General features: G+C 35.2%; 1 protein-coding gene across 1 annotated transcript; it reads left to right on the top strand.

The window, feature by feature from the left end:
* Positions 1 to 1,385: 1,385 nt before the first annotated feature.
* On the top strand, positions 1,386 to 13,830 carry LOC141299989 (protein NLRC3-like). Its single transcript, XM_073830294.1, has 9 exons — positions 1,386 to 1,417; positions 1,588 to 1,711; positions 1,754 to 1,927; positions 2,061 to 2,147; positions 3,031 to 3,142; positions 7,175 to 8,726; positions 11,103 to 11,276; positions 13,017 to 13,063; positions 13,148 to 13,830. The coding sequence occupies exons 1-9, from the start codon at positions 1,386 to 1,388 to the stop codon at positions 13,828 to 13,830; spliced, it is 2,985 nt and encodes a 994-aa protein (XP_073686395.1).
* The last annotated feature ends 4,171 nt before the right edge of the window (positions 13,831 to 18,001 follow it).

Genomic DNA, 18,001 nt, shown 5'->3' with positions numbered 1-18,001 from the left:
GATTACAGTTACTTTTTTATGGATTACATGATTAAATATTATTAACACAATGGCAGTAAATTAATTTTTATTTATTGATTCTCTCTAATTCCTTGTTTTTATATTTTACATTTTCCTTCCTAAAATAGTCTACCACTTATATACACTTAGAAAGTCCAGTTTTATGGACATTCACACAGTTATTAGTCAGGAGTTGACACAGCATGTGACCAATGGATTACCAAAAATCTTTTCACTTTTAAGAAGTGCATCAACTACTTTATTAGTGAATTATCACTCAGTAGGTTATATAACCATGTATTATTATGTATTATTGAAAAGCATTTGTCATTAAAATGCACACATTTTCATTATTCCTTATGCAGACATTCTCAAACTTTTTGTCATCTGAACCACTTTCACTTAATAGATTTACTTTAAAGGGGTGGTCAATCAGCAATATCTCCATTTGCAATGAACTTTGAGCATCGTAACGTTGCAGCTGTTGCTTATGCTCAAACAGCAACATTACCCACTAACTAAAGTTAAAAAAAGTGAAATCTTAATCAATGACATCTTTAAGTACCACCGAGATTTAAAAAAAAAAAGTATCACATTTGCACATTCACGATTCTCTGACATTGGTTAATGGTCATATGGCTTGCTGGTAAACACACAATATTTCTTACTTTTTAGTAAGTGAATTATTTTGATTGCTATTTTACATTTTTATGGTTTAATTACTTGTTAACACCCCTGCAGTTCCTTCACAAACCCCAGTTTGAGAAACCTTGATGTAATACAATGTTTAATGCACTTCATGTTGTTAATTACACTGAAAGGAATATTTTTCCTCACTCTTTGTATTTTTAAATCATTATGGTACAAGATTATCCCCTTTGTATCGATGTGATGAACGAGTTAGGTCAAAAGTAATCTAAAAGTAATCAAAAAGTAATCTGATTAAATTACATGCAATGGAATTTTTGTCATAATTGGTCATGTGTAATTTGGAATTAGAACAGGATTAGATTATTCAATAAACTCTGCTCCTTTTTATCATCATCACTTTTTTTTCTACTTCTACTCTTCACAGACTTTTGTTTTTACTCTTATTCAAGTAAGAATTAATATTATTACTTGTACTTATACTTGAGTAATTATTTCTGTAAATGATTCTAATTTGAGTATACTGATTCCTCAACCCAAACACTCCAAACACTGACAATCACCATGATAAGCAGACTAAACTCTGATGTTCCTGTCTGACGTTGTGTCCACATCCAAAGGTGAGCAGAAACTCCGCCTTCTTACAACACTTAACAGGAGGAGACTGACCTGTAATTTATTTTCTGTTGTACTGACTCACCTCTCTCTTGACAAATACAAAAACGAATCAGCGAGCAATGGAGAACAAAGAGAAAAACTTCAAAGAAGGGTTTGTTTTTGAACAGACAGCAGATCTTTATGATTCCTGTAGTGATTCATTTTTAAAACTGTTATTCAGAAAGCGTAAGTAAAGTTCAGATTGCCGGAGTAGAAACAGTGAAAATGGCTTCTCTATCAGAAGATGATTTTTCTTGTTCCGTGTGTCATGAAATCTTCAAGGATCCTGTTGTTTTATCATGCAGTCACAGTGTCTGTAAAGAGTGTCTTCAACAGTTCTGGAGAACCAAGGAAACTCAGGAGTGTCCTGTCTGCAGGAGAAGATCCTCAAGAGATGAACCTAGATGTAATCTTGTGAAAAAAAAACTTGTGTGAGTCTTTCTTGAAGGAGATAAATGAGAGGCGTTCATCAGGATCTGAGGAGATCTGCAGTTTACACGGTGAGAAACTCAAACTCTTCTGTCTGGAGGACAAGCAGCCTGCGTGTGTAGTGTGCTTTACTTCACAGAAACACACCAATCACACATTCAGACCCATCAGTGAAGTTGTTCAATCATATAAGGTAAGACAGATTTATATCTGTTGATTAAAGCGGTCATATGTATTCATTTCCTATTACCATTTTATTCAAAATGTGTATCAAATACATGAACAGAAATCTCAGGTGTCTTATAGATTTTAATTTAAAATTCTAGGAGGAACTGAATACAGCCTTACAGGAGAAACTTAAACACAATAAAGCAATGAAAGGAGAGTTTGAGACAACAGTTCAACACATCAAGGTGACGACTGATTCTGTGACATTCACAAATTTTGTTAGAGCAGCTTTTTTCATTTGCCATTTCTACAATACTTTACGCCAATGTCTTTAAAATTAGCATTAGGAAAAAAACATTCCAACAATATTAAAATTAATTAAGAAAACTATATACATTATAGACTTCAATTCAGACATTTTTGGGTTCTGGCATGCATAATCAAATTGGTTTACTGACTGTCTAGTATATGCAGCTGTTTTGCTTTCAAATAAAATCACATATGAATATATCTTATAAAACATTTTGATATGTCGTGAGTTGAGAACCTGGTGACATTTATGTATATTTGCTCCTGCAGTGACAGAACATCTACTATTACAGTACTAGTAGTACTAAAGTTGTAGTTAACTAACCCACATTGACCCACTCACTCTTCATGCTGCTCCAGAATAAGTTGCGTCTTTGAGATGATTGAAGTGAATGTGATTTGATTTCAGTCTCAAGTTGAGCACACAGAACGTCAGATTAAACAGCAGTTTGAGAAGCTTCATCAGTTTCTCAGAGATGAAGAAGAAGCTACAATCACTGCACTGAGAGAGGAAGAGGAGCAGAAGAAGCAGATGATGGAGGAGAAGCTGGAGGAGGTCAACAGACACATCTCAGCTCTTTCACACACAATCAAAGACATGGAGGAGACGATGAAAGCCAGTGATGTCTGCTTTCTAACGGTCTGATTTCAGATCATTGATTGATTGATTGATTAATAATTGATTTGAGATGTTGATGATAAATAGTGTGTTTGTTCTGCAGGAGTTTCCAGTCTCAATGGAAAGGTGAGTGATCTGCTGGTGTCTCTCTGATTCTGATCCAAAGCCACTGCAGTTCTGACTCCTGAATGTTCTTCCAGATTTCACAGCTGGATCCACAAATGCCTTCAGGAGCTTTGATTCATGTGCCGTGTTACTTGGGCAACCTGCCGTTCAGAGTCTGGAAGAAGATGCAGGACATTGTCCAATACAGTGAGTACACATACAGTTTATCACAACACAAAAGTATTAGATTACATTACAGCATAGTACTACAGTTGGTACTACCCAATGATACTAGCGCTAGTATATCATTTATATTATTGACTATTTTTTGTTACCTTTTCAAATTTTTTTCATCTACTCAATTCCAGAACAGATTTAAGTGTAAAAGTAAAAAGATGCTTGAAGCTTCATTTGCGATTCTTCTGACTGAAAAACTGAAATATAGTATTGTACTCAAGGAACTTCAATATCTATTTCAAGTTCCTCAAACACATTCCATTATGGTGGTGTTACCAACAAATCTATTGACAGTCTATAGAATTCATCAATTATCATTATTATTAATGTTCATCATTAATTTAATAAGGTCATCAGCGTGCTGCGGGCAGATTTACAGCATTAAGAATTAAATTCTTCTTTCTTTCTTTTGTAACTTAAAAAAAGGAGAATATTTTGTATTTCAACAGTTACTATTTACGATTTTCTAAAGAATGTTCTTAAGACAAATCTTCTTAGGAAAGGAAATTCTTAAATCATCTTAAAATGTGTATAATAATAAAGGCAAAACACCAAAAATAAATCTATTTAAAAAAGTATTGTTATATTATGAAATACTGTATATTGCTTAGATTTATCTTGTGAATAGTACAATCAGGCAACTTCAAAACTCGTCATTGTATTCTATAAGAAAATATTTCTCGAGATGTTGTCATGGGTATTTTTAAGAAGAAAAAAAAAGTTTTTTTTAAAAAAAATTGCACCTAGGAACATTAAAAACATCTTCTTTTTTTTTTTTTTTTCTTAAAGGGATAGTTCACCCAAAAATGAAAATCTGATGTTTAACTGCTTACCCCGAGGGCATCCAAGATGTAGGTGACTTTGTTTCCTCAGAAGAACACAAACCAAGATTTTTTAACTCAAACCATCGCAGTTTGTTATTGATTTAATGGCAGTGGATGGGCACCAAACCTTTGAAAGTAAAACTAAACATGCACAGACAAATCCAAATTAAACCCTGCTGCTCGTGACAATACATTGATGTCCTAAGACACGAAACAATTATTTTTTGCGAGAAACCGAACAGTATTTATATCATTATTTACCTTTGATACACAGCCACGTCCAACTCAGCTCATCATCCTCATGTATACACAACACTCATTGTTTACACAGTGCACAGAGATTTTTTTTTTACTTTAAGAAGTTTGGTGCCCATCCACTGCTATTATATGACTAAGAGACAGCGACATTTTGAGTTAAAAATCTTCATTTGTGTTCTTTTGAAGAAACAAAGTCACCTACATCTTGGATGCCCTGGGGGTAAGCAGATAAATGATCAAACTTTCATTATTGATTGACCTATCCCTTTAAGAAGAGTTTCATAAATCCTGCCATTTTGAAAGAGTGTCTAGAAGAAGTGTGTCATGTACTGTATCTTAATTCTTACAGCGAAGAAACACAAGGATGAGGGTCTCTGACTATGATGAAGTAATGGTGTCATTCTCTGATCCTCTAACTAACACACATCTACACACATTCACAACCACCTTCACTGACACTGTCTTTCCAGTCTTCTGCTGGTTTACGTCTCTGAAGATCTTACCGTTCAACAGTTAGTAAACGTTACACTTGTAGGTCTGGATCTTACTGCTTTCATCGTGTTTCAATATTTAATTCATATCTCATGAGTAAGAGTGCTGTTGATCTGAGTCTGAATGATCACAGGACTGATATCCAGCACTGCAGACATACTGACACTCACATATTGCTGTTAAGATTTACTAAGTTTAATCAAACTGTAAAATTGATTTTCATGCCTGGAAAAATGGATAGTTCATTATAATATCTCTACAAGATTTAATTGAGTGTTATGTTGCACTGAATGTGAAAGGTTGAAAGTGAAGGTTAAAATAAACCATGTTATCTGTCATATCTTAGATCAATGTTTCATATATTTACGATGTTTCCACCTATTAAAAAAAAAACTAACTGGACGAATTCTTCATGCAATGAATTGTAATCGCGTTGTTTTAACTCGGTGTGATCAACTACAGTTTAACTGAATGTATTTTAAAAGTGATTTAGTTTGTCAAATTAAAATATAAATTATTAGATAAAAATTCTAATTTTGTTACCCACTATAGAAAGACAAGAGAGACAAAGAAAAAAGCATAGAGCAGATGTGCAATACAGTTATTTACTGTAAAACAGTAACAACATTAGACAAACTGCTGTAAAAGAACAGCCAAATTCTGACTGTAACATACTGTTTTCCATTAAAACAATAATATACCATAATATATTATTGTAAAATTTCATTTTTGAGAAAGTAGCCTACTGTAATACACTGTGAATTAACCAGCCTGCACTGTAAAAAACAACCTATAGAATCTACTCAATAAAATGAGGTAAACTGATGTAACAATTTGCACTCAGTTTGTTTGGGTAGATTCTATCCTATATATCTGAGTAAAGAATACCTGAATTTAAGAATCTACTCAATAAAATGGGGTAAACTGATGTAACAATTTACACAGTTTGTTTGGGTAGATTCTATCCTATATATCTGAGTAAAGAATACCTGAATTTATCAGCTAAGAAAAACAAAAAAAAAAAGTAGGTAAAGTCTACACAGCAAAAAGCGCAGTATTAAATGAACTCTCCCGGGAGTTTATTTGAGTCCATACTCAGAGTGTTAAAATCAACACGGAAGCAGTGTCAAAGCTAATCAGGTAATTAAGTGATTCATTGAGTGGTGATTGAAAATGATTGAAGACTTTAATGGTGACAAAATTTTTATGTCACCATTATAGTGGTCAGTGTTAGCATTAGTTGGGCTCTTGACCTATAGCTTTTTAGCATTAAGTTTTGTTTAGCTGTTTAGCTAAACCAGCCAGACAAGCTAAAGAGCAAAAGTCATGCAGTGGTGATAATTCTGGTTTAAAATAAGCTTAATTTGAGCCACTGGAATAGTTTAGAGTGTAGTCTTTCAGTTCTATATTCTTTGTTTATTACAACTGCATTGGGGTTTCACAGCAGCAAAAAATAATAATAAAGCTTTTTTTTTATTGGCATTTTTACAAGCTCCTCTGATCAAAAAAATTTGAAAAGTTGCTCTTTTAGGCACACACAGACATCAGGAATCAGCATATGAATCTCAACAATGGTGACAAACAGCATATTCAGAAACAGATCAACTCTAAACATCACGGAAATAATCAGCTCATAATTTATTAATGCCGCAATGCATGATGGGAGACACGGATGAGTTTTGATTGGCTACAACATACGTTTTTGATGGTCACCATTGTTGTGATTCTCATGCTGATTGTTGATGTCTGTGTGTCTATATCTAAAATATGTGTATATTTTTGTTAAAATAAGCTTCAAAAACACTGATTAATCCAGCGTAATTAACATAAAATATAACTTAGTTAATCAGGTCATTACATTATGACTTTGTCAAAGCATGTTCAACACCACATAATCTAATTTCTCCTGGTTTGTCTGACCATTATAACTCAATTAGAGCACCCAAACACAACCTAATGTTAAGAAGTTATTGGTAGAGAGCTAAACTAATGCTAACACTGACCACTATAATGGTGACTTACAAAATTAGATTTTCTCCTTTTGGCGATTCTGCTTTTTAACATCACACAGGTCTTTAATAATGGTCAATCACCACTCAATGAATAACTTAATTACCTCAATAACTCTAACACTGCTTCAGTGTTCATTTTAATACTCTTGAGTATGGACTCAAACTATTGGGAGAGTTCATTTAATACTGGGCTTTTTGCTGTGTAGACTTTACCTACGTTTGTCTTAGCTGATAAATTCAGGTATTCTTTACTCAGATATATAGGATAGAATCTACCCAAACAAACTGTGCAAATTGTTACATCAGTTTACCCCATTTTATTGAGTAGATTCTATAGGTTGTTTTTTACAGTGCACATAGAAGACAAGACACTCCAATCTGCTGCAATGACATCTTTAAACCCTTACATCAACCAGGACATGAGGAGACAGGCAAAATCAAAACTGTTCTTACTAAAGGCATCGCTGGAATTGGAAAAACTGTCACTGTGCAGAAGTTTATTCTGGACTGGACTGAGGGAAAAGCCAATCAGGATGTAGATTTCATGTTTGTGCTCCCATTTCGAGAGCTAAATTTGATTAAAGATGGTCAGTACAGCCTTCAGAGCCTTCTGCTGGACTTTTATCCTGAACTTCAAGATCCGGACTCAAAGATTTATGAGGAGTGTAAAGTTGTGATAATCTTTGACGGTCTTGATGAAAGCAGAATCACACTGATGTTTTCAGACACTCAGAAAGTTTGTGATGTGAATGAGTTTTCATCAGTGGATGTGTTGATGACAAACCTCTTCAGAGGAGAGCTGCTTCCCTCTGCTCACATATGGATCACCTCCAGACCAGCAGCAGCCAGTCAGATCCCCTCAAAATACATCAACCATGTGACAGAAATTCAGGGATTTACTGAACCTCAGAAGGAGGAATATTTCAAGAAGAGAATCGATAATCTACATGAAGCCAACAGGATCATCTCACACATTAAAACCATAAGAAGCCTCCACATTATGTGCCACATTCCCATCTTCTGCTGGATCTCAGCCACTGTGCTTCAAAAAACACTGAAACAAGATCACAGGACAGAAATCCCTAAAACTCTGACTGAAATGTACATCCACTTCTTGCTCACTCAGATCAACATGAGGAATCAGAAGTATGATGAGGAAAATCCAACAAAACTCTTGCAGTCCAACAGAGAAGCGATTGTGAAACTTGCTGAACTGGCTTTTAGACAGCTGATGAAGGGTAATGTGTTGTTCTATGAGGAGGACCTGACAGAGAGTGGCATAGACGTCACTGACGCCTCAGTGTATTCTGGGATTTGCACTGAGATCTTTAAGGAGGAATCTGTGATACATCAGAGGAAAGTCTTCTGCTTCATTCATCTGAGTTTTCAAGAGTTTCTAGCAGCTTTTTATGTGTTTTACTCATACTTAGTTATGAACACGCAATTGCTGCAGTTGTTTCTCTATGAAGAACACCAGGTATATAGGTTTAAGATAATTTCTCTGTGTGAACTGCTGAAAGTAGCAGTTGATAAAACACTACAAATCGAAAATGGACGTCTGGATCTTTTCATTCGATTTCTGCTGGGCATCTCACTGGAGTCCAATCAGAAACTCCTGCAGGGTCTACTGACTCACACAGAGAACAGTTCAGACACCATCAAAGAAACTACACAGTACATTAAAAGCAAAATCAAGAGTGATGGGTGTTTCTCAGCTGACAGATCCATCAATTTGTTCTTATGTCTGCTGGAAGTGAATGATCAGACTCTCCTGAGAGACATTCAGGAGTTTTTGAAATCTGTGAAATACTCACAAAATAAACTCTCCCCTGCTCACTGCTCAACAATAGCCTATGTGCTTCAGATGTCAGATGAGGTGGTGGATGCCCTGGATTTTATGCAATATAATACATCAGAGGAGGGTAGAAGGAGATTGATACCTGCTGTGATGAAGTGCAGAAAAGCTCTGTAAGTCATTTTGTGTGACTGCATAAGATTGGATTTTTACAATTTCTGCTAAAATAAAAGTAACATTTTTGATTTGGAATTATATTTTACCTTTACAAACTTAAAGTTGATTTTTACACAAAACACAATTAAATATTGAGTGAATTAGTAACACTTTACAAAATAGATCAATTAGTTTTTGGATCATGTATCAAGTTCTAAAGGTATTATTTATGAACCATCTGTACTAGTGATGTCTTAAAAGTTAAGCAAGTTTCACTGACATATTGCAAAGGTGGCATCCTTTTAAATTGCCACTCTTGCATGAAATAAACTCTACAGAACATTTTTTTACTAATGTTTGACTTTACACACCTTTTAATTGAAATACCAATACTTTTGTCCATATAGCATATATTCTAACATGTTTTTAGAATAAAAATGACCTGTTTATGTAATCATCTTTTATAGACTTTCTGGCTATAGTCTAACTGCTGTGTGCTACAAAAGTGTGGCTTTGGCTCTACAGTCACCAAACTCCCCCCTAAGAGAGCTGAACCTGAGTTTCAGTGAGATGATGGATTCAGGAGTGAAGATACTCTCTACTGGACTAAAAAGTCCAAACTGTCAGCTGGAGATACTGAGGTATTTAAGAATATTAATTAATATATTTACTTGTTAATTAAATTAAACATCCTGCAATTTAGGAGTGTATGATAGAATATCACAAAAAAGTGTAGCCCTTATCTAAGCATTTCTCTCTTTCTGGTATATTTCCTTTTATTTAACCTTTTTCAGATGGTCTAATAGCATCAGCTACTGATGTATCATATCATTTCTTACTTAGGTAACCAAAGTTACATGTTTAAGCATTTGTAAAAGAAACAACAACAACAACCACAACAACAACAACATTAAACAGTGTTATTATCTTATTCTTAAATTTTGCAGAAAATTCCATGCTTACATTAGTTTTTGGGTTGGAGCCAAGAATTCACTGTAGCAAACTAGTCCTCAAACTTTTTGCTGTCCCAAATTTTGCCATTCCTTCTCTGAAGGGTTTTAATGTTCTGACCTCTGGAGAATCAGCCTTTTGGTATGCTGTGTTTGTGCTAATATGCTTTTTTGGCTTTCACCAAACTTGGCGTTGTGCATTACAACCAAACATTGTCTGTTCAATGGACATTGTTCTAGTCTTATGGCTTGTTCAGATGCAAGTTTGCAAACTAATTTTTTATTTTATTTTAAACCTAGTTTTAAATCTGAAAGTGCACCATAGTTATTGTCTCTCAAAAGAAAGAGTCGACTCAGAATTTTTAAAAACAAATCCCAAGCTTTTGTTGCATGCTCAGCTTGAACGTGACCCCCCCTTTTTTTTAAGAAAAAAACTGCACTCTTTGTGTAATATTATAACTATATGAAATTATGTAAATATATACATTTCTTTGCCCCATATCTTGAATTATGTGATTCATGCAGTGAAAGAATGCACTCTAAATGTGCACACACACTAAATTCGTCTAACCAGACTTCAACACATAATCATGAATGCGTGCATTTCTGTAGGAGTGTTTAGTTTGTTTTTTGCAATATACTCCATAATGTCATGATGTCTCGCGAGTTCAGTGCTGACCATCTGGAGCCCACTTGTCCATAAACGTTGAAACTAATTTTCAAATAGTCATTATCTTTATTAACAAACTGCATATTTGAACTATAAACAAGTACATTCTCATCTGAAAACCTCTTACAACTACATTCTGTTACAAAAAAAAGTAATATATATAAAATGATACTGCATTTGGGCATCCGCCATGACACTCACTTTAAGAAGCACCACAAGCGGAGTGATGCAATTACAAACTGTGAAGTGGCTGTTGAAGTTCTGATAGCGCTCTAATATCACACTCCTATCAGCCAATCAGATTCAAGGACAGGAGAGAACTGTTGTATAAATGTATATATCTTTACTGTTATGTTTTTATTATGACTCCTACATCTTAGCAACCAACCAATCATTATATGGTAGTTACTAGTATTTATAAGAGAGTGCCATTTATGTTAGCCAGTATCCTTTAGAAGTATCTTTGTATAATGATGTTTTTATTTTGACCTTAATTCAACAAACAACCCTCTGTTGTCTGGAAAGACAGCTGTAAGAAAGTAGCTAAAGGACAGGTGCTTGGGGATCCACAAAGTAAGGGATACCGGTTCAACCCAACTATCACATGCACAGATTGGCTTTCCTGGGATTGCCAACAAATGAGAGACATACTACTTGTTGTCACATAATGGTGACAACCCGGTGTACTTAAAAGTAATCATAGCTAAACCGCTGTAACATGCATCTTCTCAATATGGTATCATCTATCCCTAATTGATGAAGTGTCTATGCAGATTGTCTCGGTGTATGGTGACAGAGGAAGGCTGCTCTTATCTGGCTTCTGCTCTCAGTTTAAACCCCTTGCATCTCAGAGAACTGGATCTGAGCTACAATGACCTGGGGGATTCAGGAGTGAAGATGTTCTCTGCACTGTTAGAAAATCCAAATTGCAAACTGGAGACACTAAGGTGGGTCAGAATTCAGTGCCTTAAAGGGACCCCAAAATAAAAATGTTCTTACCCCCAGGGCATCCAAGATGTAGGTTTTTTACTCAAATGTTGCAGTCTGTCAGTCATATAATAGCAGTCAATGGAATCCACGGCTTTGAGAGTAAAAAAAAGAAAAACATACACAGACAAAACCAAATTAGACCCTGCGGTTTGTGACGATAAATTGAGGTCTTAACACACAAAACAATTGGTCAGTGCAAGAAACCGAACAGTATTTATTTATTTATTTATTTTTTACCTCTAATCCACTGCAATGTCCAACTGTCCTGAACGTGTTCACAACAGCCGGCACATGACGAAGAACAAGCAACCATAACTTCAGGCGGTCAGGCTTAAAAGTTGGGAGTCGTGAGAAGTTAGCACTTCCGGATGAGTTTGCACAAGCAAACGTAATTTTTAGTTTTTTATCAGTTGCAACAATCAGGATAAGCACTAGTACTTATGTTAAATAGCCGTCGTACCTACAATCGTCCTGTGTACTTTGCGGTGTATCAGAGGTTTTGTGTGTTAAAGGGATGGTTCGGAGTAGAATTGACTTCATTGCTATGCACTCCGAAGCCCATCTAAATACCCCATCCGAAGTTTTTTTTACCTTAGTCGAACATTTATGGAGATATTAAGAGTTTTTCGAATTGCTTGTTACAGGAGTGAATGGTACATGTGATGTATCTCGTAAATTGCAAGTAATCTTACCAAACTTGTACAGTAGTGTAAATAGGTTATGTACTCACAAAACGCTGCATCAGAACATTTGTAAGTCCACCATGAGTGTTTTAAAAACACGTTTTACCCGAGAACTACTAGTCTCAGAAACTACAAGTCGACGTCACTTCCCTGGTTTGAAAAAAGCACGTAAAAGTCCTCCTACTACATCTGTGTGCATGTCAACTTGTAGGAGGACTTTTACGTGCTTTTTTCAAACCAGGAAAGTGACGTCGACGTGTCGCCATTTGTAGTTTTTGAGACTAGTAGGGATCGGCTAAAACGTGTTTTTAAAACACTCATGGTGGACTTACAAATGTTCCGATGCAGTGTTTTGTGAGTACATAACCTATTTACACTACTGCACAAGTCTGGTAAGATTACTTGCACGTTTAGTGGTGCAATTTACGAGATACATCACATGTAACATTCACTCCTGTAACAAGCAATTCGAAAAACTCTAATATCTCCATAAATGTTCGACTAAGGTAAAAAAAACTTCGGATGAAGTCAATTCTACTCCGAACCATCCCTTTAAGACTTCAATGTATCGTCATCAGCCGCAGGGTTTTTGGTTTTATTTATTTATTTTTACTCTCAAAGGCATAGGTCACAATGACTGCCATTATATGAGTGACAGACTGTAACGGTTTGAGTTAAAAATCTTTGTTTGTGTTCTACTGAAGAAACAGAGTTTCCCCATTTAAAATGTCCTTTAAAATGTTCCCCTTAAAATTATCCCATTAAAATGTCCTTTATGACAACTAATTTTAAAGTGAGGTCTGCTACAAATGCAAAATCATCATGTTTCCGATTACCCTCAAAAGTGTTTTAATGGATTGAAATATTGAAGTTATTAAGCATTTTCTAATCTAGTTCACACCTGTATTCTGCGCTGACCGTTTGTTTACAGATAGTAATTGGTAGTAATTCCAGGTGTGAAACTTTGTGTTTAACATTTTATCAGAATGTGACATCATGTTTGTGTTTTTATAGTGTGGATCAGAAGGGAGAATTCAAAATTACAGAGGCACTACAAAAATGTAGGTTTGACACACTTTTTGGGATTTCATGTTTTGTGACGTTTGTTGTGTTATGATTTCGATAATCTTTCTTTATGTGTTCAGATGCCTGTGATCTCACACTTGATCCAAACACAGTAAACACTTGTCTCGATCTATCAAAGGGGAACAGCATCGTCAAGCCAAATGTGAAAGAAAATCGGTCATACACTGGACAACCAAAAAGATCAGATCGCTATCCTGATCATCCAGAGAGATTTGATTTGTGTCCTCAGGTTCTGTGTAGGGAAAGTCTGTCTGGACGCTGTTACTGGGAGGCTGAATGGAGCGGGAAGGTTTACATATCAGTGACATATAAAGGAATCTGCAGGAAAGGATTCTGTGCTGCAAATGTATTTGGACACAATGAACACTCCTGGAGTATGGACTACTCTGATGGCCAATTTAGTTTTAATCACAATAATGAGTGCAATGGGATAGCTGGAGCTCCAGTTTTCTCTAAGAGAGTAGGAGTCTATCTGGACTGGCCTGCCGGAGTCCTGTCTTTCTATAGCGTTTCTGGCACACATGCACTCACACACTTACACACATTCAAAACCACATTCACTGAACCCCTTTATGCTGGATTTGGTGTTTATTCTGGCTCATTGTCTCTATGTCAGCCTGGACAGTCATGTGAGGAACAGAGACATCCCACAAAACCAGAAACAAGCGGAAAACAATTCAAACTATCTACCAATTTTAAGAAATACAGACGAGTAAATTCAAACAATCTGAGCAAACAATAACTTACGACATAAAGATAATTCTCATTGCCCATTTGTGACCCTGGACCACAAAACCAGTCATAAGGTTAAATTTGACAAAACTGAGATGTATACATCATATGAAAGCTCAATAAATCAGCTTTCTGTTGATATATGGTTTGTTAGGATCGGACAATATTTGGCCGAGATACAACTATTTGAATATCTAGAATCTGAGGGTGCAAAAAAATCTGCTATTGCTACAAATATACCCCAGCGACTTAAGACAAGGTTTTGTGGTCCAGGGTCACATTTATGCATCTATAAATCAAAAAAGAAAAAAATTGTCATCAAAAGCTACAAATAAACTTTCCATTTATGTAGGAACATATATTTAGAAAACTATTTGAAAATCTGGAATTTAAATTGAGAAAATTGTCTTTAAATGAGCCCAAACGAAGTTCTCCTGGATGCAAAAATGTTACGATATGTATCGTAGAGTGATGATCAGTCAACCGACAGGACGACGGTAAAAAATTACAGACAAAACAAAATACAATCACGCCGCATGTTATTACCACGGAGTGGGAAATGAAAAGTTTCGTGCATCAGACCCACTTTTCGAGTCACACATTGGAACAAACATTTCTTAAAGCTTTTACGGCTCTTCGCGGCAGGAACCTCCAAAGGGGGAAAAAAAAAAAAATCTTTTTATAAGCAGCAGCCACGATTTAACCAGTTACCACACAGATTGTTATTAACAACCAAAAGAACATTTCACTGAGCGCATGCTGGAGTGTTGAAAACATGATCAAGATCATTTAAAATAGGCTATAATAGAGCTGTATGATCCATAAAAAATGGAGAAAGCCAGAACATGCGTGTAGTATAGCCTACGACTTGGTTTGCTAGGTAAAAATACAATTATGTGTAAAATGTCATAGTTAACTGTGTCTGATATGAAATCTACGCTAGTCATTTGCCCATAAAATGATAAATAGCAAATAACACATATACAATTTTCATTACCTTTTTTTTTTAAATTTAGTTTTTTTGTGAAATAAACCGAGACGTTGTTTGTTGCGAACCCCGGCTCAACTGCCAAACGCTTTCACTACGCTTGCCGCGTCCCATGTGAAAGGGCTTTTAAACCATCTTCAGACAGAGCGTGAACACAAGCACGGGACCTGCACCCAACAGATAAATATAATTCCAACTGTTACGTCAATTTAAGCAGGTCACCTGTCAGGTAGGACTGTTTCGCACATTGAATCTTGCGTCGCAAGCAGGTTTAAAGAATTTGACATCTTGACAATTTTATCACTATCATGTTAAATTTAACAAATTTCTCAGTGACAGACAGACCTATTCAGTTGTTAATTTGAATACAGAAGGTTTTTTATTAAACCTTGAAATGTGACCTTGTATGTACAACAAAGAAAGTGATTGAAATGTTTACTTTTTATAATCAAAATAAATCTGTTATTTGATTTTCAGTTCATGTTTTAATTTTTGTTTAAAATATCATGATGCGTATCGTACTGTGAATCCAATATCGGGATATGTACTGTATCGTGACCTAGATGTATCGTTACACCCCTATGATTTTTGTCAAAAAAGAAAATTTTGACCCATGTATTTTTGGCTATAGCTAGAAATTTACCTGTGCTACTTAAGACTTTTGTGGTCCAGGGTCACATTTTACAAGAGAAAACACTGTGATGTAAAAATCTATTCCAAAACGAACAAATCTCCATGGGCCCATTCCATAAAATGTTGTGCAGAAACCATCCTAAATTTGATCTCTCAAATATGCATGCATGTAATCGATAGAGTCAATTCTTTAATATAGAACAGCGAGCTGCAAGAACTTTCAAAGAATTTTCAAATACCTGCAGTGCTCCGACAAGAGAAAGTGTGTACGTCTGCTCAGTTTTTACAAATATGACATTAACGATTTTTTTTTAATCATCTTTTGTTCCATAGTTAATATTTACTGCATTATTTGTCTGTGTTACACTATAATTTGCTTAATTATTGTCTTGGCTTGTAGAAAGCGTTTTTGTGATTAGCTTTGATTTTTTCTAAAGTTTTATTAAAACACTATTTCAAGTGTGATTTATGAGATTTATTGTCTTAGAATCCTAAAATCCTTTTCCTTGTAAAAGGCAAAACATTGATCATACTGATTTCAAAGTTAAGGACTAGTTTGAATATATATTGAACCAAACACTATCATGACATCCTAGTTTTGACAGATCATCCCATGTTTTAGTCATGACAGCACATTTTCAGTAGTGACATTAATGTTTTGGTAGTGACTGCATCATATTACAGTATTTCAACCCACATACTAAAACGCTAAACGTGCATAACTGTACTAAAAATTTTGTTTATTTGCCCTAAATAAAAGAATTATGTGTTCCCTGCTGAAACAATGATGACTGTTACAGTAATGACAATTTTAGATACTTTTGAAGCTAGTATATATAAATGGATATAAATCACATTTTCCCTAAAATAATGGACTCTTAAAAATATACTCTTCAAAACAACAACAGAATAAAATGCAAAAAGTATTTCAATATTATTTTCACAAGTTGAAATGTAGGGGTTAGAGTTCTGGACAGCCATCTCCCAATTGAAAGTACCCAATAAATTATTATTTTTATGTACATTAAGCTTACTGATATTTTAAATATTATTGTGGGTTTTAATAGATAATAGAAGAATGTTATGAAACATCTAAAATTTGAATACTTGAACTTTTAAAAGATTTTTTTTTTGGTTGTGGGACAGCAGTATGGACCAATTCTGTTGAATGTAGAATTCTGTCGACACACTATTATATGCTACATATTCAAGCACAGACTTAGAGGACAGTATTGAGATCTACATACATAAAAACAATATGTATTCAACCAAACAATTACCTGTTATATTATATTTGACTTAATTTGTATGTTTCTTTAAAAACCTTCTTTAATGTCTTAAACAAGAAAAGTGCATTAAGCAAGGAAAACAAATAGCTTAAAATTGTTTATTGCACAAAAATTTGAAAGGGAAATTTTATATTAGGCCAACATGCAAATACAATATTTCAGAATTAGAAAAATATTCCATGTGACTAAAGACATTCAGTATTGTTTTGAAGGTTTCATTTTGTGCTAGTCGCCACGATTCCACATCAAATAACTGATTAACATTTTGATTTTAATTATAGACGCTGTATCTATAGTGTCCTACATGCTTTTGCTTACTGACACGGCCACAAACCTTGTGGTTCTTACACATCCTGACTTGAATGCACCATTACATGCAGTACTATATGATATGCCATGCACACAGGGGTGCTTCTCAGTACTAAATTCGATGCTCCCTCATTTTTTCGCTTCTTCAACCTCCAGCCCATGATCCGCAAACCTATGAAACTCAGCCATCTTGAAGGGCTTCTCAATTCTCTAACTGCACTACGAGGCAAGGAAGTCAAGAGCGAAGATGCACAGGCCATAAACAAACAGCCAGTCATTCTCCCTAGACTGCTGCTCCATGTCAACAGGACCCAAAGGAACAGAAACATGACATTTACAACACCAGCAGAGACATAATGTTTTAATTGCAAACACCAAATGAACAGGACTATTGCATAGTATCTGCATAAGATGATTTAATCTGCTTTGGTCCACAATTCAAACAGTGCAATAATAAATTAAGTTCTTGACATCAGATTAAAGCTGCGTTGATTTTATAAAAAGACTGAGGCTCTGCCAGAGAGCAAGTGACTCCTGAAAACTCTGCACAGCAATTTGAAATTTAAAATTGTAATAAATAAAACCCCAACTAACAAAAAGTCCTTCAATCCAAACTAAACCACTACTGTACTGTAACAAAGCAATCTACTCAAGTGCTCCAGTATTGACGATAATATTCCCAACATAATAACCAGTTTATCCCCAAAGGCATCTTGGTGGTGTAGATCATGTCAGCAAGAGAACTACTCCCCCTATATATAATATCTGAACACACACTTTAGGAACTAAACGTTTGACTACGTAAGAAAAATGTACGCTTTTAACATGAGAACCTAAGAAACGGAGTCTGTGGATTCAATTGACTGTGATGATCATTTCCAAAGCACATTCGGATCTGAAACACCAAACCTGAAACTCTCTGAAAAGGCATGAAAAAGCAAAAACCAGACCCTCAAGATCCA

Source organism: Garra rufa, chromosome 24 (genome assembly GCF_049309525.1).
Source record: "Garra rufa chromosome 24, GarRuf1.0, whole genome shotgun sequence".
Taxonomy (NCBI): Eukaryota; Metazoa; Chordata; class Actinopteri; order Cypriniformes; family Cyprinidae; genus Garra; species Garra rufa.
The sequence above is the reverse complement of the archived record's forward strand: the minus strand, read 5'-3'. Positions and strand labels throughout refer to the sequence as shown.